The following is a 25934-nucleotide window of genomic DNA, read 5'->3' on the forward strand; positions in this document are numbered from 1 at the left end:
ACAGGAATTGAGATCCTAATGGAGAAAATAGGCAAATAAGCTTTGCATTCATTCTGGGGAAAGTAATTCTGAAGGTGTTGCTTAAGGACATGAATCCCAAATCTGGAGAGATGCATGAAATGTCTTGAGAGTTAGCTTGATTTGGTTTGCTGCTACTTGAAAAGAACAGAACAAACACCTTCAAGCCAAACCAGAGACATAAGTAAGCCCAAGAGTGCATTACATTTCATATTCCCATTTTCTAAATATAGTAACCGTTTTCTTAAATTCTGCATTTTGGTCATATTAATTTATTTTTAATTTTGCCTTGGGTTGACCCTGGCTGGATGCCAGGTGCCCACCAAAGCCGCTCTATCACTCCCCCTCCTCAGCTGGAACGGGGGAGAGAAAAATATAACGAAAGGCTCGTGGGTCAAGATAAGGGCAGTTTAATAAAATGATAGCAAAGGTCGCGCGCGAAAGCAAAGAAAAAAACAAATGATGTTACTCTCTACTTCCCATCAGCAGGCGATGTCTGGCCACTTCCTGGGAAGCAGGGCTCCAGTACGCGTAGTGCTTGCTCCGGAAGACAAAAATGCCCCCCTTCCATCTCCCTTCACTTAGCTTTTATATCTGAGCTGACGTCATATGGTATGGAATATCTGTTTGGTTAGTTTAGGTCAGCTGTCCTGGTTATGTCCCGTCCCAAGATCTTGCCCTGCCCCAGCCTGCCATTGAGGGGAGGGCAAAAATGTTGGAGAGACAGCCTTGATGCTGTGCCAGCGCTGCTCAGCAGTAGCCAAAACACTGGTGTGTTATCAACACCTTTCTAGCTACAGAGCTGCAGAGCACAGTGCTATGAGGGCTGCTATAGGGAGTACTAACTCCATCTCAGCCAGACCCAATACAGTTTACATACTGTCAGGAGTGAGCTAAGGTTAGCTGGCAAACCATGGGCTTTCTGTTTCTCAGGGAGTTGCAGTCTTAAGCAAGAGTATGGATCCGCTCCTGCAGTGTCAAAACAAGACTGGGATCTCCACTTAATTCCAGATTTCTCCTGCTTTAAACTGGTGGATTGGTGCTAATTGTTCAGAATGTCAGCTTTGGAGAAGCAATTCCCAATGGCATCTGCATGCTACTAATTGGATACTACTTATTGGACAATCATAGCATCTTGACATGGAGCAGAATGACTCCTGGTGTCTCCTTACAGTTGAAACAGCCACAGATAAAGAATAGGGAGTTCTTGAAGCTAACTATAATCTGTGACCTTGGCCTTTGTTCCAGATAGCCTTGAACAGTACCTTATCTGAATGTGGGATATACGTAGTGAAGAATTTGCTCCAAAAAGTGTGTGTCAGTGGTTGCAAAGAAAGGTCCAAGAGTTAGTTCTGTCAGCTCTAGAACTGATATACTGGCATATGGAAATCTACCTCCCATAGTCTTCTGTGATTAATGGTTAAATACTCTAAATGGGAGACAAAAAACCCCTAAAGGATGACTTAAGGAGCCTGTGATAGTGGCAATCAGTTTTCTACTCTTTGTGAAATACAAAATGATTCACAGTTTAAAAAAAGCAAAAACAAAACCAAAAAAACCCCACAGGACTTGATGAGAATTTGTCAGGAGAAACTGCATAGGCAAAGAGTTGAGCACCTGTTTGTAAAATTGCTTAATTCTAGGCAAGTCCACATTGGGCTAACTGGAGACTCTGCCTCTTTTCTGAGTTATGGAATATTTTGTTTCTTGATGTTGGCCTTCTGAAATCTGGGACTGATGATACCAGATGAAGACAGCAAAATAAAATAAAATAAATTGGAAGAAGACTGAGCCTGTATATCTGTAAAGAACTTGCTGCTAGCATAGGTATCTACATTATGCTCATTAGCCTGCTGTTAGAGAGTCTGTCCTGGGGGAGCTTAGTCCTACATATAAAAATTTCTTTCTTGAGTGGAGATTATATCATTGGTCCCTACATGTCTGAAACTGGAATTCCTGATATGCAAAGTTATATAGTTCTATGCTTTATTTTCAAACTATGTGAGTTCACACCCCTTGAGCTTTATTTTTATGTTTGGTTTTGTCATGAAAATTTTGCAACTGGCCCGTGCTGACTGAGGAGAGAGGCTAGGACACAAAGTATAGAGTTACAAGAGTCATTCTTTATTCATGCATATGAGGTGTCCCATTCAAATTGGGACACCCAGAATGCGGTTTTATACAGGGTTCTTATACCTTTCAAGCATTCAGGTACAACATGATTTGACCAATCACTACTTAACACACACATACTACTGTTTTGCAAAGCAACTCTAATTCTATGGCATCATCATCCATCTGCTTCTTTCTTGATCTAGACATCTCTGGAGTGGATCTTGCTATGGTTACTTATCTATGATGCCAGATAATGGGAGGGTTTCACAGAGGTGTTGGAGGGGCTAGGATGCTGGCGTTATCTCAGTAGTCCAGGGGTATCTTTTCTTCTTTGTGGATGGCTTTAAGATTCCGAGAAACAAAGGTCCTTATCTTCAAGGTGGGGGCTGTACTTCTCCTTGCAGTGAGCTGGGGCCCTTTAGTTATGCTGAATTAACCATGGTTATGCAGTATACAATGTAAAATATATATATATCTTAAAAGGCTAATACAATTTCATACTATTAAGACTAATTGGTACAAAAGTTAAGGAATGAGATTTTTCCTAACAGTTTCAATGGGACTGCAAATGAAACCCATTTGAATGTGCTAAGTTCAAATATTTTGTCCAGCCTACAAGTTTTTCATGATTTTGATGCATAACCATAAATCAGCCCAGGTGTGCTGAAAATGTCCATAAGCTTTAGCATATCTTTTGATGAACTTCATTTGATATTTGAGTTTGTAAGAAAATACAGCACTAGGGAATTTTGCAGTGTTTAATTGTGGATGTTACATAAAACTCTCACAGTAGTATAGACTAGGGACATATGTGACTTGTCATTAAATGGTAATCCATCTACTGAAAGTTTAATGTCTGGACTGTGCTGCCTTTTTCCCTAAAGATCTGGTGAAAAAATAACTCAGAATAAAAAGTTTTCCTAAAGTTCAGAAACATTTCACCAGGGGATGTTTATTAATTTTCAGAACTTTTTTTCCTAGCCTTATGAATTAGGGCTAAGCATATAACTGATTTTTTTTTTTGAGTGTTAAGAAAATATTTTTCCCGGAAAGGGGGTTTTCTGGCAAGAGAAATATTTCTGGAGCTGAATTACAGTGTTATTTGCTTATATCTATGTCATTGATACTAGCATGTGGCTGGTTTTCCAGTATAGCTCCAAATGGAGTAGTATACCTTAATGTATGTAAATCCAGAGAAAATAGAGTAAATCAAATATGTTTAGGGAGACATAATTCTGCTGACCAAATGTTTTCGGTTTAAGAAAATGGACATGTCAGATTTGAAAGTTAAGAGTGAAATCTTCTTTTGAGCTGTTGAAGCACAAAAGAATCTAAACTGTTTTAAAATACAGAAATGGCTTTCATTTCTTTTCATGCTTTCATAATTCAAAAGTTGCTTCACTGACTTTGTACAGACAGGTTTTTACATGTGTAATGCATGAAAATAAAGACCACTCTCTTAAAAAAAAGTTTTTTGAAACAGTTAAATCTTTTACCATAGGATTTTAAAATATCCTTTTCAGAATGTTGCAGAAGTGGTGAAATATGAATATATGATATTATTTAATAGTTAAGTTGTTGAAGTGTGCTGAGATGAGCATGTTATTGTAGGTTGCAATGTGCAGTTGGTAGGTGTATGATTTATGAGAATGAATCAGTAGTTTATGAAGGGGACATTAAATTAAAGGTATAAAAAATAGTTTACTGATGACTCATTGAAGGAAACACAAAATGCTATAGTATAATCAAGCAAATAGTATTGTAGACAGCTGAGGGTTTGGTTTAGAGACAATAATTAGTGCTACACTTTGTGGTGTGTAGTGAGAGCTTCCAAACTCCTCATGTGACTTTAGCCAGCCATGAGTCAGGATGTTTTTCTTCTGTGCTACAATAAAAAATGTTCAGTTAATGAACAGGCTGGATATTTTTAAGGACAGGCAGGCAAATTGCATTTCTCATCATCACCCACTGCAAGTTAGAGCTTTTAGAGTATTAATGTTTGATGATAAATAACATCAAAGTAGAGTAGTTGTGAAGAAGGAAAAAATAGTCTTCACTTAGAGAAGAGTTTTTATTTCAAACCTCTCTAAATTAAACAAAAGAACAGCTTCCCTTTGAAGTGGACAGCCACAGTCATTGTACTTTTTTTCTCACTGATGTGAAATAGCTGCAAAGATTTAACTTTAAAAAAGATTTGTTAAGCAAGTAAGGAAACATAGGAGAACCTGACCTGCTTGTGGTAATTTACATCTGTCTACTCTTCAGGGATTTCCAACTGTGTAAAATTTGCTTTACTGTCATGTTCTGTATTAAGTGGATAGTATACAAATGTACTGAATAACAGTTATTATTTTGAGTAATTTGTAGTTGCACTTAGCCAAAATTTCTTCTGAGTCCCTACTTGACGTACAATTATGGAAAGTCAGAAATCATTCACCATAAGCAGCCTAGTACCAGCTCAGAGTAAAGTGTGGAACTTCCTTTTGTTATTTTTTTTTTAAGGGATGAAATAAGAGAAAGATAGGGAAGGAAAGATTATGAATTTATGTTGCTTCATCATTCCAAATGTTGTCCCTTTGGTTTGCTCCCTAATGGACCAATACTGATTTTTTTTTTAATTTTTATTTTTTATAGATGGTCTGCTCATACTCAGATCTTAATCTGGTATAAATTGTGGTTGCTTCATTAACTTCAGTAGGGCTGAGCTCTTTTACACTGGTTGAGGTTTACCACGGAATGTAATACACTAATATATTTATTTATATGTGACACTGTAAGTTATGTCAGTTTTGTAGCTTCTCATAGTGGGAGGTTCTGGTTAAATGTTTTTATGATTAAAATTGCAATGTCAGATCTGGATTTGTGATAAATGTGTTTAAGTGATGGAGCTGGGTTATGGTAGTGCTTGTCAGACAATTGTTGCTCAGTTTCTTCTCTTTTACTCGAGTGCCTTCTCCTTCTGTGTTTCTGTCCATTTTCCTTCATTCCTGCTCTTTTGCATTTGCCCTGTCTCCTTCTGGTCTTGCAGGGTGCTCATTGGTTGAACGTTGAGAACAGAGTGAGGAAGATACCTTTGATATTTCTTGCATAACTTTATTTTAGCATGATGAGGTCTAAGTGACAGATAAGATGAGACTTAATTAAATCCCCTGTTCTTCTTCAGGGCAAATTCAGAGGCAGTAAGATCATCTGCTTACAGGACTTTTGAATGGAAGGATTGATAGCCTTTACTAGACTTCTTCATTGTTTTTACTTGGCAAAATACATAAATCAACCAACAAATGAAAAATAGATTAATAAACCCCAAGGGATCAAATCAAATTTATTTAAAAATCCAACAAAGGGCACAAAATATATAGGAAACTTACCTTAAAATGGGTGCACCACGTTAGTCTTATCCTAAGAAGCCCTGCAAAGCAGTCATTGATGTCATATGATGCTGTGGTAACGTGTTTTGTCCAATATGACATGTTGTCTTTTATCTGCCTTTATTTTTCCCAAAAGACAATGAATCCCATTAGGGGAATTTTTATGCTTTTTCTGGTGCTCGGCAAGACCATAGCCTAAGTCAGCATTCCAGCTTGGGGGGAAGCTCAGCCCACCTCTTGGGATTCTCAAGCTTCTGTTGGGATGTGGGCACACAAAAGATTTCTCTAAAACACCATCTATGGTAGATTTTATTGTCTTTGGGAAAGTGATACACTTCTTATCCAGTTCACCAGAGTTCCTTTAAATACAAGAAACACTTAAAGTGAAAACAAGTTTTATTCTAGCAAAATAAATACTCCTGCATGGTAATAATACAAAAGACCAGCTTGCATGCCCACATCTTTTTGGGGTTCAAGCAGAAATTCACGGTATATCAGAGGACTGACAGTACTTTGGTCTATTATGACAGTTTATCTTCTCTTAATTTCCTCTTGTGTATGTAATATAATCAAGTGTAGCCTCCCTTTCTTCTGTTTTCCTATTGCCACACCTTAAAAAATAAAACTGCAACTACTTTGGGAAAGGGAGAAAATTAATTTAAGATTAAGTTAAGAACAACATGAGGGAAATAAAGACTAGGGCAGCCCCCCCCCCCCCCCCCCCCATGTAAATGGGAGCAACTATGTTACTACCATGAAAGTTGGCCCTTTTCCTGTTGTAAAACCCATGAAGCAGTGTCCTGGAAAACAGTGACACTGTAATACAGCTTTATTTATTGTATTTTCAGGGTGACTTTCCTTGATGAACTCATTTCCCTTGTGCAAAACTCAACTGTTCCTCCTCCAGCCCCATACCACAATAATAAATGATGGGGAAGATTTTAATGAGCACTTTTGTTCTGCAGGTGCTTTAACTAGAGCTCAGTGTTAACTGCATGTGGTGGGTTGACCTTGGCTGGCTGCCAGGTGCCCACCAAGCTGCTCTATCACTCCCCCTCCTCAACTGGACAAGGGGAAAAAATATGACAAAAAGCTTGTGGGTCGAGATAAGGAAAGGGAGATCACTCAGCAATTACTATCACGGGCAAAACAGGCTCAACTTGGGGAAATTAATTTAATTTATTGCCAATAATATCAGTGTAGGATAATGAGAAAAAAGAAAAAAAATCTAAAAAACGCCTTCCCCCCACCCTCCCTTCTTCCCAGGCTCAACTTCACTCCCTACTTCTTTACGTCCTCCCCCTGAGCGGCACAGGGGGATGGGGAATGGGGGTTGCAATCAATTCATAATGCTTCGTCTCTGCTGCTCCTTCCTCCTCATGCTTTTTCCCTGCTCCAGCGTGGTGTCCCTCCCATGGGATACAGTCCTTCATGAACTATTCCAATGTGGGTCCTTCCCATGGACTGCAGTTCTTCAAGAACTGCTCCAGCATGGGCCCCTTCCATGGGGTACAGTCCTTCAGGAACAGACTGCTCCGGTGTGGGTGCCCCGTGGGGTCACGGGTCCTGCCAGAAGACCTGCTCCGGCATGGGCTCCTCCATGGGCTGCAGGTGGATATCTGCTCCACTGTTGTCCTACATGGGTTGCAGGGGGAACAACCTGCTTCACTGTGGTCTTCATCACAGGCTGCAGGGGAATCTGCTCTGGCACCTGGAGCACCTCCTCCCCCTCCTTCTTCACTGACCTTGCTGTCTGCAGAGTTGTTTCTCTCACATTTTTCTTGCTCCTCTCACCCAGCTGCTGTTGCACAGCAGTTTTTACTCTTTTTAAAATATGTTATCACAGAGGCGCTACCGCTGTCACTGATTGGCTCAGCTTTGGCCAGTGGCAGGTCCATCTGGGAGCCGACTGGAACTGACTCTGTCTGACATGGGGGCAGCTTCCAGCAGCTTCTCACAGAAGCCACCCCTGCAGCCTCTCCTGCTACCAAAACCTTGCCACGTAAACCAAATGCAGTGCAATAGGTCAGCAACCACTGCCAGCTTTCAGACTTCATTGCTGACTTCTGATAAATCAAAGCCATGGAAGAAGCCACTTTCTTACTTTGCTTTTTGTCTTTTTCAACAGTTACATCGCAAACCAGCAGAAATTAGAAAGTATCAATGACAATGAAGTTGGATTTTATGTTGGACTTAAAAATCTGTGAGTATATGGGATAATTACATTTCTTTATTTCTCTTGCAGAAGCATTTACAGACCTCATGAGACAGTAGGGCTAACTTTTTGCGTTATAGAAGACAGCTTTAGAGTTTGCAGTTCAGCCTAGTTGATATTTCATCCACATTCTTATTTTAAACATTATCATTATTCTTTCCATTGTATTTTAAATGAACTGTTCTAAGTTTTATATACCTTCACAGGACTGTGGTGGATTCAGGCTTAAGGTTTGTGTCCCATCAGGCATTTGTGAAAAACGTCAACCTACAATACATGTGAGTAAAGGACAGCTGCTGTCTTCTAAGTTAAAACTGTCCAAACCTTGTTAACTCCCTTCTCTCTCTTCCTGTTTCCTTAATATAAAATGTTTTAACTTCTAATGGCCTCCTGTCATTAATGGGCGTGAAATAGGACATGTATGTTAAGGAATTGGTAGATCATAAGAACATAATGTGGAATGGTAAAAAGACCCATCCAGCTCATCCTGTCTCTAACAGTGGTTGCTGGCTGTGTCTCTTTTAGTAAGTAGTGGAGCACAAAGGAGTGCATCTCTCTACTGAGTCATTTGGTGGTGGTGAGAGTATGATGTCCACACTATATGCATCACACTCAGTGACATGGGTTTGACTTTGGACTAGCTCTAGTCTGATTCAGTGGGCTGAACATGTTTTAGCAGCTAGAAGTGCATTTGGTCCATGCATGGAGCACATCTTCTAATGTAGTTTAACTAGTTTACATGCCCAGAGACTCTACCATACCTGTGAATTTAAGTCTTGTAAGTGAGGATGATCAGAAGATTCACTTCAGCTCAATTCTGAGCTGAACTGATGCACCCAAAGCAGAATATAAAAATGTGGTTATTTGTAGGGTTTAGGGTTATTCCATGCGGGGCCCAGACGATAGAACACCAATATGATGATTAAAGTCGCCAGTTTATTGAGCCTAGCTGATCATTCTTATACAATTCTCTAAGTTGCCCAGAAGCTCCGATTGGCTGCTGCATGCAAGCATTTGGTGTCCACGCGCACAAACATAAAATGTGATTGGTTATATCGATACTGTCCACGCGTATAAACATAAGATACAGTTAGTTATACTCACTCTGTACACACGCATACACACAGGATATAATTGGCTATGTTAACTAGAGCATGCAAAACTTGTCTCAGTCCAATTGGTCAAGATAAGCCCCCGAATTGAGGTTGTTTGTGCCAAGTTCCCTTTATTGTGGAATGTGCACCTGTGTTTTTCTAATTGGGATCTTTCTTCTTCTATCTTCTTGTTTATTCTGTTCAAGGCCTTCTAAAGGCATCTGGAATGCTCTTGCAACCATGAGCTACTTTCAGGCCCAGTAACTAAGTTCCATATAATTGAACCCTACAGTTATTTTCCTACTCAATTGCACTTTGCAGTTCATGAACTTCAAGAAAGAGAGTTGATGCCTGTGCAGCTTTTTGACTGTGTTTTTTCTAGATTACTTACAGTTTAGATTTAGCAAAGTACAAAGAAAAATGATCAGTTATTAAGAAAGATTTTGTGGTTTTTTTTTTAGTTTAAATACATATCCCTGAAATACTGGAGTGCCTTTCAGTGGGACAGACATAGAGTAATTCATTCCTACTACTTATATGGAAAATTGTGGTTCTAGTCCTACAAAACATTGAGATCATGTGTGGGGCTCACTGTTTTAGCCAAGTATTCAAGTGTGTGTTTAAGTCCATCCATCTTTGTTAGATATATTTATCACTTAATTAAATCCTTGCTTTTATTAAAGTTCTAATGAGATCAAGAAGACGTAAGGCCAAGCCTCAGGCTTGTAAGATGCCTAAATGCTTTCTTGTAATATGGAAGAATTGTTGAATTGGGCTTAGGACTGATTGCTTTGTTAATAGAATGGACTCACTTTCTGCACCTGTGTTTTCCAAGGAATAGCAATTAGTTTGTGTAAAGAAGTGAGCATGAATATCTGAATTTGCCTACACAGTAATTGCTATCTTTAATATGGAACAAACACTGGAAAAGTATGAACCAGCTGGCCTATGAGGGTTACATATTACTTAATATAGTCCTTAATAAACTAAATTGCTTTTACTATAATCAGTTGGCGAATAAGGGAAGTATCCTCCAGAATGAGATTGTGTGTCTACCCGTGTGACAATTTCCCAGTGAATTATGATTGTATAAGATGAAATTCCATAAAGTCAAGTGCAGATGCACTGACTGTGGAAATGCACAATGAGAAATTATTGGCTAAGTGGCACAGTTGCAGAGAAATGTTTAGTAGCTATGTTGAAACAGAATCTCAGCATGATGCAGCAGAACAAAGCAAATTCAGTCTGTGATCAAAAGTAATTTTGTGTTAGACTTTTGCATCTTTTCCCCATTACCTTAGCCCCTGGGAAGGCATCTATTGGAATACTGTATACAGATTAGGACACCGAATCTACTCATCTAGAAAGATATTTGAGAAGAGCAACAGAGCTATACGGAGTTTGTAAAGCAAATAATTTCAGGATAGGCTGAGAAGGCTGTTTGTTCAATTTAGTAAAGGAAAGAGTGAAAAAGAATATACATCTTCAGATTTTTAAAAAGAAAGTGATTATGAAGAGAACAATCAGTTTTCTCCATGACCATGAGGATAGGAAATAATGAGTTTAATTTGTAACAAGGAAGATAGATATTTGGAAAACCTTCCCAGCTGTCTGGGCAAGTAGACACTGCAAAAAATAACTGAGAGAGTTGGTGGGATCCTCTTCATAGTCTTTTTTGCCTGGTTCCTGAAAAGGAGGTTCATGCAGTCAGAAAGTGTCTTTGTCCCCAGTGGTTGATTCTAACTAAAACTGATATAGGTGAATAGGTTTTGTGAAAATTGGACATTGGGCAGAACACAGAGACCCTATTAGGGGTCCTGCTTAGGGCAAAAATATTATTGTGCACGTATGTCCTGTTGGGCACTAGAGAATCCATGTGGACAAGATGTCTTTAAAATACTTAAGCTACAGGAAAAGCTTCAACTGGAGCACACAATAAAACATGGAATACATATCTGTTGGTATGCAGGCTTTATTAAAACTCTAGTTCATGAAACTGCTTGTTAGAAACAAATTAAGGTGACTGACATCTGTTACGTTGATGTACATGCAGTCCTGATTCAGAAGAACGTTATGAACTAGGAGCTCGTCCAGTCTGATACTATGGTTTCTTTGTTGGGGAATTAGTAATCTTAGCAGACACAGGATAAGCCCAGATAAGACTGAAAATATTAAGTGGCACCACCTTCTCTATATATATGTGACAAAGCAGTTAGTATGGAGACATTTTTTGCCTAGGCTGATCTATTATCCCTGCAAAAAATGCATTTGTTTGTTTCTGCTGGGAAGTCTTGCTGCATGTTAAAATGTTTCTGAAGACCCTGGTGAATCATCGCTTGTTGTCATCAGCAATAAAAATCCTGTTGACTGCACTGGGAATGAACTGCAGATGCTGTTGTGGTTGTGACAGTGAAAACTATTAAAAGCTAAAATCATTTTGCTTTGCCAGAGTGACTTCTGAGTACAGATCCTTGAGAAGTCTTACATTTTATTTTAAAACATCAGTTTGTTGTTATTTCATAAAGAAAACAGAAACTCCAGCCACTTTTCTGAAAACTGATGCAACTGTATGAGCTTTAATTTTGCTAGTGATACTATTATAGTTTTCTTTTTCTTACATGAGAAGTCTTTTAATGTAGTTAAGAAGCTTTATTACAAGAATATAGCATTTATTATATGAATCATATAAGAATATAGAATTATAAGGAACTTATTAACACATATTTCCTTAAGCCTTTTCTTTGTCATTACCTTTTCTCAGCCAAACTTCTGTAGCCCAAATATCTTTCTAAAGTTATGTATGATGACAAGACTTCAGCAAAATATAAACAATAGAAGGATAAATGCTCCAATAGATACCACTTAAATGTAATTAATAGCCTTGGTCATCTAATTCTGTTATTCTCATTGACCTCAGACTCAAATTAGTCAACAGACACATTTAGCAAGCTATTAAACAGTCCTAGTTTAGTAGTGCTGTAATTTATAAAATAATCTACTGCTAAAAATAATTTTAATAGACCTGATTAATACACATGCATGGTATTCTGTCAATACCTTTAAATACAGAAATAAATTTCACAGCAAGTGTGTATTTCCTAAAACATTAAAAAATAGTTACTGTTATGTACTAGGCTGTGTATAATTGTATTGCTGAATCATAGATTCATATATGTTGTATACTTACAGCTCTAGGTATTAGAATGTGATTATATCTCTAGGCTGATTTAGTTTAGGAAAAGAAGCTAAATGTAACTATTTGAGACCTAGCTGCAGATTTTCCCTCACATGTGCACAGGCAATACAGGGTTGGCTCCAGCTGTAGGCAGAGCAGGAGTCTGTAGAGGGAGTCTGAGCATAGCAAAATGGCCACGACCATTTCTTCAACTCTTCCCTCCCATTCTCCTTAGATCTGTTCCCTCCTCTTCCTTCTTGCCTCTCCTTGCCAGGAGCATTGTAGGCAGTATAGTGGCATAGTGACTGTTGTGCGTTAACCCCAGTAGGCAGGTAAGCACCACACAGCCACTCACTTCCCCACCACCACCCCCAGTGGGATGGGGGAAGAGGAAAGGAAAAGTAAAAGCACTTTGTGGTCCAGATAAAAATAGTTTAATATGTGAAGGAGAAGTGGAAAAAAGATGGAAAACAAAACAAGTGATGCAAAGGCAATCACTCACCACTTCCCATGGACAGACTGATGCCCAGCCATTTCCCAAGCAAAAAATGGCTAAACTACTAAATCGCCTCCTCTCCCTTTTTATTGCTGAATATGATGTTATATGGCATGGAATATCTATCTCTTTGGTCAGTTCGGGTCATTTGCCTGACTGTGTCCTCTCCCAATCTCTTGCGCACCCCCAATCTATTCACTAGGGGGGCAGAGTAAAAAACAGAGAAGGCCTTGATGCTGTGCAAACACTGTTCAACAATAGCTAAAACATTAGTGTGTTATCAGCAGTGTTTTGGTCACAAATCTAAAACACAGCACCATACCAGCTGCTATGAAGAAAATTAACTCCATCCCAGCCAGACCCAGTACAGTGACATTGCAATATAAAGCTGCACCTGTGTTGCTAGCTATGTGAATATTTATGCAGCTGCTTAGGCCACTCTCGTGCTCCCTATGTTGCCACAGGTATGCTTTTAGCTGTATTAGGTCTATCTACTTTAAAGTGGGCTTGATATATGTATGTAAAATACAGTCGTGCTTTTGACTGCATGCTGGTCTTATCCTTAGGTATAGCTCTAGAGCCAGAATCTGTACTCCACATCTCTTTTGTTTGTTTGGTTTTTTAAAAGGCTTTTGAAAGCCAAATGAATCATCTTTGGGCTGCTCACCACAATCTTTGTGTGTGTGCGCGCGCGTGCACATGTCTGTAATTGAATTGGTGAACTAATTTATATTCTCTTTCCATGGAAGTGGATGAGTGGTCATTGCCTACTCTGTAATAAGTTGGTCCATGTTTTTTCACTTAACATGGATTAAAGAGACCATAGCAGGCATCTCTATAATCAATATAAAGTGCTCAGTTTATGAAAAATATATATAACAGTAAATTTACTGTCAAAGTATAGTTTAAGGTAATAAATCAATAACAGTGGTCTGAAAAATTTCTGTTGAATTACTTGCCAACTTGAAAAACCTTAAGGTGCTAAACTACTTGGAGGAAAAGGCTGCAGTCATAAAGTACTAAATGTGTCTGTCAACCCATGACCAAGAACTTAGGAACAGGATTTTTTTGTTACTGTTTTTACTACTTCTTACTTCCTTTGTCTGGTATATAGCAAGCACAACCAGTAAAAATCTGAAAAGAGAATTAAACCTATTGAGTTAGTTTTGGTTTTTCACAACTGGATTTGTTAAAATAATAATTCTTTATTCTTTTGATAATTTTGCTCGAATTAATAGTTCCAGTTCCTCACTGGCTCATGCAGTCATTTATACCTGCATGAAGTGTTCAGAAAGTAACATACTGCTATTTGGACAGTAAATCTGGCTTATGAATTTAAATCAAGTAAGGGCTATTCTTATGCCTAGGGGGTTGCAATAATTCTCCAAAAGTGATGAGTGGCCTGAAGCTAAATGACAACAAAATACAGTTACGGCAACACTGAACAGTCTGCTGTCCAGTAGAGCTCATTCTTTGAATGAGGCAGCTCAGCTCCTCACAGAGAAATGAAGAATTAGATCATCATTAGTAAGTTAAGCAGGGAAGCATGTAACCAGCCAGAAGGAAATCCATAGGAAAAAATGGGACTTCAGTCCTGCTTGTGAAGTAGTTAGGCTCTTATGTCCACTCCAGCTTACCAACAAAAAACCCTTTCCTGGAGTCAGTCTTTTTTTTAAAAAGATTTTCTTAAAAAATATATTTTTAAGATTTTATCTTCTTAAGAGAAAAAGAGAGAAATACCATCTCATAGCATGGCTGGGGCTCTTACATAAGATGTTTGAGGCACATTTTCAGATCTGTATTGTGATACTCCAGTATTTAGGAAGTGGGAGAGGGGTGATTTTCAAAGCCCCTTCTATTTGGCTTGGTCTGGAGTCAGAGCTTGAGCCTGGGCTTTCCCTTTTAGGGTGTCAGGGAAGATCACATGAAATGGAACAACTTCAGCTGGACAGAGATTTCCCTGAGGGACCAATCATTTGATGGTTAGGGAGTCCTCCTGGTATGGAAGAGCAGGGTCCTCTGTAAATCTCATCCTCCCATGACCTGGAATATGTTGCCTTTCACTAGACTAGTAAGTGGCATGGGTACCTATCTGCAGGTAGAACCCACTGTATATCTGGTTGTCTTTCAGGGAAGGTGGGATTTAGTCACTGTGCAGGTAAGAGAAGCAGGCACTTGCCTCATTTGGGAATACCATGGGGATATCTGTGTGCGCTGCTCAGCAGTGTCAGGACTGGATTGATTTTTTTTGATGAGTGAGAATCACCTGTGGAGGGGTAAGATTTGACATGTTTTGTGTTGTCTCAGTGCTGGAGAGAAGAGCCCAATTTCAAAGGAGGATTTAACTTCTTTCTTTCAACCTCCCAACCTATTGTTTGTAAATATTAGGAAAAACTTCATAGTTAGTTAACATATTGACTGCTTTTACTTAACCACAACTTCTGTCCTACATGTGAATTGTACTTTAATTTTGACCATCAGGATCCACATGAGACGTTTCCACCAGCATCTACTGTAGGGCAGCTCAGTTGACCTGAGTAATGAAACAGTAGCTCACCCATTTTGTTCTCACACATTAGGACCAGTCAGCTTGCAAACGTCAGGCCATTGTTTGCTAGAAGGAATCAACAAAAGTATAGTACATAAAATCTCTTAAAGATTCCATTCTAAATTTTTGTTAAAGATGTAACTTGTATCCCTGTAATTTCTCTGAAAATTATCTCGTACTCAGAGATCAAGGGCTGAAAGTAGGGGAAGTAAACACTGTGTTTTTTAGTCAGGGGCAGGGGGAAGAGGTTTAATCCCTGTTTTAAATGCTATGCAACTTAAAATATGGAGCCCCTATGGCACCTCTATAATACCACATAAAACTCATGGGGTATTTTGGCTCATAATGCTGATTTGCACTACACTACTGGCAGTTTTACAGTTTACTGCTCTCACTATCTTTAATTTGTGGACTGATAAGACTATAGAAAACCAGCATTATTTTGGTTTGGAGAAAGCATTTTTGTAAACCTGGGAAGGGGAGCATTTCTGATTCAGATGAGCATTTCTTTGCTCTGCATAATGGGAGAGGACCTTTCACTTAATTACCACTGGAAACTGTAAATGCTTAATTGACATAAAAAAGCCCAATATAGGCATTTTACATTTTTGCTTTTGATCTTTCCTGTGGGTGCATATTGCACATGTAATTTGAACATAATAAAAGTCTCTGATGTGGATGTGTGCTAGTATGTGAGTACAGAGTTTGGTGCAGTATCAAAGAAAGAGACACAACCATTTCACTTACGAATAAATTAAGCATATAATTAACACCTGGACTTTATATAATACTTGTGAAACACAATTAAATCTTCTTTTCTGTAATGAACACAAGTGCTTTAAGTGAAAATATTGAACCCCTGTTGAGTATGATTTTAAAGAATGTATTTAACTTCAGACACAGGTTGGGTTCAAATCCTTGAAACCCATCAAACTGTAAAAAGAGACTGGGCACTGTTCCTTTCCCACTGAAGTTAAAGGAATAAAAGCTTTTTAGAGCTGGTTTGGGCTGTTCTTTTTTTTTTTTTTTGAGAGAGAGACACAAACCGTACTGGGAGTGTAAGAAGAAGCAGCCCTAATTAATACAATTTTTCTGTTTTCCCATAGCAATTTATCCAGAAACAAGCTCTCAAGTTTGTCCAAGAAGTCTTTTCGTCATCTGGGTTTGACTGACCTGTAAGTTGTCATTTTTTAAAATAAAGTCCGTGTCTTCCTTATGCTGGGGGCCCCAGAGCTGAACACAGTACTCCAGGTAGGGTCTCACGAGAGCAGAGTAGAGGGGGCAGAATCACCTCCCTTGACCCGCTGGCCACACTTCTTTTGATGCAGCCCAGGATATGGTTGGCTTTCTGGGCTGTGAGTGCACATTGTTGGCTCATATTCAGTTTTTCATCCACCAGTACCCCCAAGTACTTCTCCGCAGGGCTGTCTTCTCTTCTCCAGGCTGAACAACCCCAACTGTCTCAGCCTGTTTTCATAGGAGAGGTGCTCCAGCCCTCTGATCATCTTCATGGCCCTCCTCTGGACTCGCTCCAACAGATTCATGTTTGATTTGCTAATCAGTGTTTTAAATCTCATACAGCATACTGTATAGCTAGATTATACTATACATTTCTGTTTCAGGGCCATTTTTTCAGTTAGTGTTTCTTCATGACACTACTTAGGGCTTTTATTATGAGATTTTTCCAGAGTGATATACATGATGAATCTTTAAGGTTGTGTAAAATCCTTTTTTATGATTAGACTTAGAATTTGCCTATAATACATGACTGTTTGGCTCTATAAAGAATTTATCCACTTAACAGCAATAAACCTTTTCTGGAGTGGTCTTTCTGAGATAGCTGAGCAGAGTCTATCATACAAGAGAAGAATTTCTGATGTGTTTAGCTACCATGAAATAAAATGGATCTTAGTGGAAAGCCCAATTGTCCAGACACTCCTGATTTACACCAGTGAATTGGAGATTGGAATTGAGACCTCTGTGTGATCTCTCTGATCTGTGGCAGGATGGATTCTTAGATGTTGCAGACAGGGCTTCATTTTCTACAAAGAAACTGTATCTACTTACAGTTTGCACTACATTGAGGTCTTTGATCCATACCTTTTTAAAGTAGAGTTCAACTTTTAGTTTTACCCATATGAGTGCTTTGAAACTTTTTTCTATATGCATGATATTTTCTTAAGAAATCATTTGATTTTTTGCTGTAGGATATTGCTGGACAATCCATTCAAGTGTTCCTGTGAAATTATGTGGATGAGGAAATTTCAGGAGACCAAGTTCTACAGAGAAAATCGGGATTTATATTGCATAGATGACAACAGCAAGAGGACAGCCTTGCTGGATATGAAGGTCCCAAACTGTGGTAATACTCTTAACATAAAGTTCTTACTAAGATATTGTGAGAAAGGAAAAATAAACATGCTTTTTGACAAGATTCTTATCAAGATGACAACAGTGCTGATAAAGGAAAAGGTTTTGGGAAGAAATATTAACCACTCACCAGTCTTTCATGCCACATGGAATAATTTTGGGAGCTTCACATAAAGCCTTTTTTTTCCTTGAACCTTTAAAAACATACTGTTATTCAAGTGCAGGAAAACAGAACATCAATTACAGACAACACACAAGAATTATATAAAATGCATGTGCCTTTATTGAAAAAAATAGTAGTGCTTCCAACCTGAACAGACACAAGATTTTGCTTCCTTGAAATTTTTTTCAGATATCTGAGGTTAATGAAATCTTTCTTTTCCTTCAAAAATACAAACTCTACTGCTAAGACTACAGGAAGGAAATTCAGAAAAAATGTGCCTACTGAAAAAGTTAACAAATAGCTGGTTTTCACACAGATAAAACTCTTTGAACAGGCTATGCAAAAGAGACATTACAAGCTTAGGTTTGTAGCATTTTGCAGGATATTATTTTCAGTTACCTTATATGTATTTGGAAATGGTGGAAAAATGGTGTAACAATAAGGTCATCCCCTTTGTTTTTTGTACGCAACTTTGATTCCTGTATATAGTCCTGGGACAGCTGGTGGAAGATTTCACCTGATAGTTGAAGAGATCCTCTTCCTCTGTGGATGGGGGAAGAGCTCAGGTGTTTCTGATGTGATGTGAAGTCTATTGAACTCTGGAGTTTTCTTAGTGGGATGGGATGCTGGGGTGCTTAGCAGCAGGCAGATAAGAAAAGAGCAGGGTTTCCTCTTGGAGGACTGATTTGGATTGGGAAAGCTGTAAGCGAAGGTGAATGTCAGGAGGAACAAACAAATTCTACCTTTCTTCCTTCCATCATTGCCTACTGAGCGCCCTTCTCTCTGCTGGCTATACAGAGGGTGCAACACTCTCTGTCTGCAGTCACTGTTGGGTTAGAGCCATGGTGGGGACCAGCTGCAGACCCAATGTGTGCTGCATTTAATGACACTAATGCATAACTTGTTTTGGTGGTCTTAGGTACTGCAGGGTCTGATTTACCTGAAATGGGAGATGATACTGAGTTGAGCTAAATTGACCTGACTGGCTGCTCCGGCTGGATGGACTAGAAGGTATATTCATCTGCCAGGTGTTGAAAGGTCTCCTGGTGGGTTGAAATCAGTTGCCACAAAATGGGAGTTGACAGCACATCCTCTTTTAAGGTCCTTGTCTAGCATGTCTAGAAACTACTAGGTAACTAGGATTTTCCTTTGAAAATTCTCAGTGTTAAAATCCCAGAATTAAATGTGTGATGTCGCGGTAGAGACGGAGATGACAAGTAATAGATCACGCAAAATGGCTACTTTATTGTTCTAACACACCTTTTTATCCCCTTCTTCAGAGTATGTGTTAGTATATGATTGGCTTAGTTAGTAACTAACAATTCATGATTGGTGAGTTTGTCAGGACGGTTCTTCTTATCACTATCTTGTTTTCGTACTGGTCTTCTCGGATCTTTCCAGACTTCTCAAGGATATACTACAAGCTGCTCAAGGTCACGCTGTTCTCGAACTGTCAGGAATTCTGTAGACTCGTTGCATCCCCCGACAATTCCCCCTTTTTGTATTTGTGCTAAAAATATCATTCCGGCTGCCCTCTGCAGGGCCCTTTGCAGAAGGCTGAAAAGACAGGGCAACATTAGAAGCATAGTTATCACAATCAAGATCACTACCCCCCACAGTCTTGAGCAGAGATATCAACTATCCAGACAATCCCCAACCCTGAAATATCTTTGTCCTTGTGCTAAAAGCAAGAAATCAATTGCAGCTCTATTTTATAGTGTAGCATGTCTGACACTATCAATGTCTAGCAGTAAATCTGATAATACTACACCAGTCTGTATTCAGGGACCCCAGAATTTGTGATTCCTGGGGTGGCAATGAGGGTGAATGCCCGATCCGTGAAAACCAGGCATTCCCATCCATTGAGTCCATGACCTGCTGCACAGGGGTCTCCATCAATAAGTTCTTAAACTTTGTCGATGTCAGTGTAACCCCCTATTAAACCTGTGAAAAAGGGATAGCTTGGTGTTGTTGTACTAAGGTATAAGAAATCTTGACCAGTCACGTCAGCCAGGGTCATCCAGATGTTTTCTTTGGTTTGCGGTGGTATCCATGCCTACGTCCATCCGAGGACTGTGAGGTAGATGAACCATCTGTACATTCTCGTGTTGTCTTGCTCTGCAAATTCAGCCCAGCAATGGGTAGGTGCCAGCTTTATGTGGGCGTCCCCACGGAGGCAACGATGGCCTTGCCGTACACCATTCCGATGCTCTTCGGAAAATCCCGGTATTTATACATTTGTAGAGGAATGGATTTCAGCACACGTGGCCAGCGGGTGCCAAAAATCCGCCTCATTTGCAACCTATGACGCATGCGCTTGCTGGCCAGGCGCGCTGCATGAGTCATAGTCATCCTGTCTATTGGTTCATGGACTTTGTGATGCGGTTGCAATGCACAGAGAATCTTGACCTGTTATATTGGTCAAGGTGACCTACACTTAGTTTTTGGTTGAGGTGGTATTCATATTGCCGCACCCTCTGGGATGTTCCAGATGATGATGGTCATACAAATCAAGCGGGAGTCCATTGTGGGCCTGTATCTGTAGAAACACAAGCATAACCTCACCCCCAGGTTAATAGCTCACATGGTCCACTCCACTGACCAGTAACTAAATCTTTAACATGTACTTTGATGCCCCTTTGTAAATTCTGTGTTGAAAAAAGAGAAGTGTTGAAAAAAGGAGGTAGAGAAGAATTATCCCCTGTGATGGGTTAACCCTGGCTGAACACCAGGTGCCCACCAAAGCCGTTCTATCACTCCCCCATCCTGAGCTGGATAGGGGAGAGAAAATATAACAAAAGGCTCGCGGGTCGAGATAAGGACAGGAGAGATCATTCACTATTACCGTCACGGGCAAAACAGACTCAATTTGCAAAACATACTCAATTTATTACAAATCAACCAGAGCAAGGTAATGAGAAGTAAAATGAAATCTCAGAACACCTTCCCACCACCCCTCCCTTCTTCCCGGGCACAACTACCCTCCCGGATTTCACCACCAAGCCCCCCCAGCGGCACAGGGGGACAGGGATGGGGTTTATGGTCATCACACGTTATTTTCTGCCGCTTCACCTCCTCAGGACGAGGGCTGATCACACTCTTCCCCTGCTCCAGCGTGGGGTCCCACCCACGGGAGACAGTCCTCCACGAACTCCTCCAACGTGGGCCATTCCCACGGGCTGCAGTTCTTCACGAACTGCTCCAGCATGGGTCCATTCCACGGTGTGCAGTCCTTCAGGAGCACACTGCTCCAGCACGGGTCCCCCACGGGGTCACAAGTCCTGCCAGAAAACCTGCTCCGTGGGCTCCTCTCTCCACAGATCCGCAGGTCCTGCCAGGAACCTGCTCCAGCGCGGGGTTCCCACGGGGTCACAGCCTCCTTCGGGAACCCACCTGCTCCGGCGTGGGGTCCTCCACGGGCTACAGGTGGATATCTGCTCCACCGTGGACCTCCCTGGACTGCAGGGGGACAGCCTGCCTCACCAGGGTCTTCACCACGGGCTGCAGGGGAATCTTCGCTCCGGCGCCTGGAGCATCTCCTCCCCCTCCTTCTTCACTGACCTTGGTGTCTGCAGGCTTGTTTCTCTTACATGTTCTCACTCCTCACTCCGGCGGCAGTTTCTCCGTCCCAACTTTTTTTTTCCTTCTTAAAAATGTTATCACAGAGGCGTTACCACTATCACTGATTGGCTCGGCCTTGGCCGGCGGCGGGTCCGTCTCAGAGCCGGCTAATATGGGCTCGCTCTCTCTCGAACACAGGGGAAGCTTCCAGCAGCTTCTTACAGAAGCCACCCCTGTAACCCCCCCCCGCTACCAAAACCTTGCCAAACAAAACCAATACAGGAGCTGCCTTCTTAATTCTTGAATAATGAATCCAAGGGCCCTTTCCATTCAATTTTACTGCCATGTATGTGGTTAATAAAATTTGATATGGTCCTTTCCACTTCTCCTGTAGTGGCTCCGATGTCCAAGATTTGAGGTAGACCCAATCTCCAGGCTGAAATGGGTGAGCTGGTGAATCAAGATTCAAAGATTTATTCATCACCACATACTTATTTAGTTCTTGCAATACTTTTCCCAAGGCGATTAAATAATGAATTACATCACTTTCACCTTGTATTCTCATTTCTCCTGGCAATCCAGGAGTCTGATATGGTCTTCCATATAACAGTTCATAAGGGCTCAAACACTGTCTACCTCTGGGCTGTACCCTAATTCTCAATAAGGCCAAAGACAGAGACTGTATCCAATCCATAGAAGTTTCTTGACACAGTTTACTTATCTGTGTCTTAACGGTATAGTTCATTCTTTCAACATTTCCACTAGCTTGTGGCCTATATGGAGTATGTAAGTCCCAAGTTATATTCAATATTATAGATAGCTCTGTAACTATTTTGCTACAAAATGGGGACCTCTGTCTGATGACATTCCTATAGGTATTCCAAACCTGGGAATTATTTCTTTTAACAAAACCTTGACAACTTCTTGGGCTTTATTGGTACGGCAGGGAAAAGCTTCTGGCCATCCGGTATACATATCTACTAAAAGCAACGGATATTTCATCCCTCTTATTCTAGGTACTTCAGTAAAATCAACTTGCCAATACTCACCAGGTGCTCTACCTTCTGTTATTTTTCCAAAATGTATCTTGCTTTGCGTTTTCGGATTATTCCTACAACACACTTCACACCTCTCAGTCACAGATCGTATACTTTCCACCATATTTTTACTAATAATTGATTTCTGCAAATGTTTTAACAAGTTTTCAGTTCCCCAATGAACAGAATAGTGTTCTTCCCTTACTATCTCATTTATGAGAGTGTAAGGAACTACTGCTAGGCCTAAAGGTGTTACTGCCCATCCATCCTCTCATTTTTCTGCCTTCAAGTTTTCAATCAATTTCAAATCTTGTTTGTCGTACACCGTTTTTTCTGGTAATATTATCTTTCGCTCTGGGGTTATTGCCAAAGCTTCTGCTTGTATGCCTTTTTCTGCAGCCCTTTTTGCAGCCCAATTGGCTAATCTATTTCCCCGATGTTGGTCAGTTGATTCAGATTGATGAGCCTTACAATACATCACAGCCTCTTCAGGTGCTTGAACACTTTCCAAGAGTTTCAAAATTTCTTCTTTATGTTTTATGGTTGTGCCTTGTGTAGTTAAAAGGCCCCTTTCCTTCCATATAGCCCTGTGAGTGTGAATCACCCCAAACACATATTTTGAATCTGTCCATATATTTACGCGTTTTCCTTTACCTAAGTCCAGTGCTCTTGTCAGGGCAATTAGTTCGGCTTTCTGCTCTGACACCTTCGATGATAGGGCATTTGCTCCCATAACTTCAGTTATGGTGGCTACTGCATACCCAGGCATGTGTCTTCCATTTGTGATGAAACTACTTCTGTCAGTGTATAGTTCCAAGTTTGGGTTACTTAAGGGGGTGTCCTTAAGGTCTGGCTTACTGGCATATACTTCTATAGTCTGTAAGCAGTCCTGTTCTAATTTCTGCTCCCCCTCTTTTATCTGTTCCATTGACAAAAATATATCAGGATTCAATATTGTGGTAGTTTTGAGCTGTGTATCATCATAGGACCGCTTGATACTTTATCACTTGGCTTGGGGCCAACCAGTGTTTCCCTTTTTGTTCCAATACTGTAATCACCATGTGTGGTACGTATACTGTAATCTTCTGACCCAGGGTAAACTTCCGTGATTCTTGTATTAAAATTACAGTAGCTGCCATGGCTTTCAAACATCCAGGCCATCCCTGGCTTACAGTATCCAATTGTTTGGAAAAGTACGCCACTGCTCGGCATAAAGGTCCAAGGATCTGGGTAAGCACACCCAGTGCTATTCCTCATTTTTCATGAACAAACAGCTCAAAAGGCTTCTCTAAATTTGGCAATGCCAATGCTGGTGCCTTCAGTAGTGCTTGTTTGAGATTTCTAAAAGCACTTCTTCCCTTCTCAGTCCATTCTAAACAGGTATCTGTAGAAGCTTTCAACATTTCATACAATGGTCTTACCATCAGTCCATATTCATCAATCCATAAACGGCACCACCCTGTCATCCCGAGAAAGGTTCGTAGTTCTCAAAGGGTATCTGGTTCTGGGAGGTGACAGATGGCTTCTTTTCTTTCTGTCGATAACTGCTGATGTCCTTTAAAAATTTTGAACCCCAGATACATTACAGTTTCTTGAGCTATTTGAGCCTTTTCTTGTGATATGCTGTAACCACTCATTCTGAGAAAATTCAAAAGGCTTACTGTCAGCTTTAAACGTTCTTCTCGGGTTTCCCCTGCCAGCAAAATATCATCCACATACTGTAGTACACCACCTTCTCTATTCTCCACTCGCCAGATTTCAAGTTCTTTAGCAAGCTGATTTCCAAAAATGGTGGGGCTATTCTTAAATCCTTGTGGTAACACAGTCCAGGTATATTGAGTCTTTCGCCCCGTTTCAGGATTCTCCCATTCAAAAGCAAATATTTCTTGGCTTTCTGGTGCAAACGGGATGCAGAAAAAGGCATCTTTTAAGTCTAACACTGTAAACCATTCTTGTTTTTCTGTCAAGCTTGTCAAAAAGGTATACGGATTTGCAACTACTGGATGTATATCTTGCACTATCTGATTGATAGATCTTAAATCCTGAACTAATCTGTATGTTTTCCCATCTGCCTTTTTCACTGGCAGAATTGGACTCACATTCTCTCAGTAACCCATATTTCAGGAATTTTCGTATTAATGGTAATAACCCTAACTTAGCTAGCCTCAACTTTTATAGGGTATTGCTTCTGTCTTACCGGTGTCGATTCTGGTTTTAGATCTATTCTCACAGGTTCAGCTCTTTTAGATCTCCCAGGTATTTTTCCAGCCCAAACAAAGGGAATTACCGCCTCCTCCACGTCTTTAGGGACAACTTCGCTTCCTTGTCTGTCTTCCTGTAACAGAAACACTGAAGCCTGGATATATTTAGATTCCGGTATTAAAACTTCTACTTCCCCTTCTTTGAATTTTATTTCTGCTTCTAATTTTTCTAATAAGTCCCGACCTATCAGGGGTTTCGGTGTACCTGGTAAGTAAAGAAACTCATGAGTGACCCATTGCTTTCCAATTTTAAATTTTAAGGGTTTAAAGAATGGCCTTTGCTCTGCTTTTCCTGTCGCACCAATAACTTTCACCATGTCAGTTCCTAATTCATGTTTTTTAGTGTTTAAAACCAAATATATTGCCCCTGTATCTATTAAACGTTCTACCTCCTCATTCCCCAGCTTAATTATAACCAGAGGCTCTGCTGGGGAAGAGTGCTCCGGTCTTCTTCGGTCTTCCTCCTCTAAGGGTACTATCGGTACCCCCCTTTCTTTTGTTTCTAATAAAGCTGGGCACTCTCTCTTCCGATGTCCCTCTTTCTTACAATAGGCACGCTGATTCTGCCCAACAGTTGGATTCGACAGTCCGCGTCCTCTACCCCTTCCATATACATTCCCTCTCATATTTCCTCTAGAAATCCCCCTCATTCCCTTTTGATATACCTGTATATTTTCAAGGGCTGCTATTAACTTCGCATTTCCTCTCTCTCTCTGTTGATCTCTATTTCTATATACCATCCAAGCAATAGCCAACATTCTCCCAATATCCCTAGCTTCTGCCCCCTGCAATTTTTGCAATTTCCTCCGAATATCATCAGATGATTGCCTGATAAATAGGGTGGCTAACTGGCCTTTCCACTCCTCGGATTTGATATCTAAAGTAGTATATTTCTGAGCTGCTTCTGGGAATCAGATAATTTTTGAAATTTTCTAAGTGTGAAGATAGTTAACCACTGAAATAGCATTTTGGGTGTAATGATGGAGTTCTTTCTTGTTGTTTAAGACCCTCTTTTTCTAAAAGTTGCTGTAGTATATTGGCTAGAACATTGGCTTGGTGCCGAGAGATCAGTTACAGACTACAATTTGTATTAATATTCAGTTATTTCTTAATTAGGTCATATCTTTCCTTTGATACATATAGTGATAGTTGGCTCTACAGAGGGCAGTATAAGTTTTCTATAGAAAGTAGTAAGTTGCAGTATGAGGACATTGAAAGCTCTCACGGAATTCAGACACACGGTTTTTATTAATGTCCATTGACAATTGTGTAGCCAAATGCTGTAGTAGCCTTTGAAAATTTCAGCCAAAATATTTGGTTTTGTCACTGTGGAAGTCCCAGCTGTGCATGGTGAAAATATGAGTCATTGCCTAGCAATGCTTGACAGTTTAACTGTAATATGTCCTTGGCCATCAGTTTGCACTAATGATGGTATGTGAAAGTAAATAGCCTACCTACTTAGAGTTTTTTACTTCTAAACCTTGACATAATATTTAAAGAGACTCAGTTGACA

At 40.1% G+C, this 25934-nt stretch overlaps 1 protein-coding gene across 1 annotated transcript in view; it reads left to right on the top strand.

The window, feature by feature from the left end:
- LOC126035573 (BDNF/NT-3 growth factors receptor-like) overlaps positions 1-25934 on the top strand; it is a 123221-nt gene that overhangs the window by 17833 nt on the left and 79454 nt on the right. Inside the window, exons 3-6 of the mRNA XM_049794214.1 lie at positions 7630-7704; positions 7923-7994; positions 16136-16204; positions 17237-17391. Of these exons, the coding sequence (XP_049650171.1) occupies positions 7630-7704; positions 7923-7994; positions 16136-16204; positions 17237-17391 (371 nt within the window). The remainder of the gene's footprint in view (positions 1-7629; positions 7705-7922; positions 7995-16135; positions 16205-17236; positions 17392-25934) is intronic.

The sequence above is a fragment of the Accipiter gentilis genome, chromosome W (genome assembly GCF_929443795.1).
Source record: "Accipiter gentilis chromosome W, bAccGen1.1, whole genome shotgun sequence".
In the NCBI taxonomy this organism is placed as follows: domain Eukaryota; kingdom Metazoa; phylum Chordata; class Aves; order Accipitriformes; family Accipitridae; genus Astur; species Astur gentilis.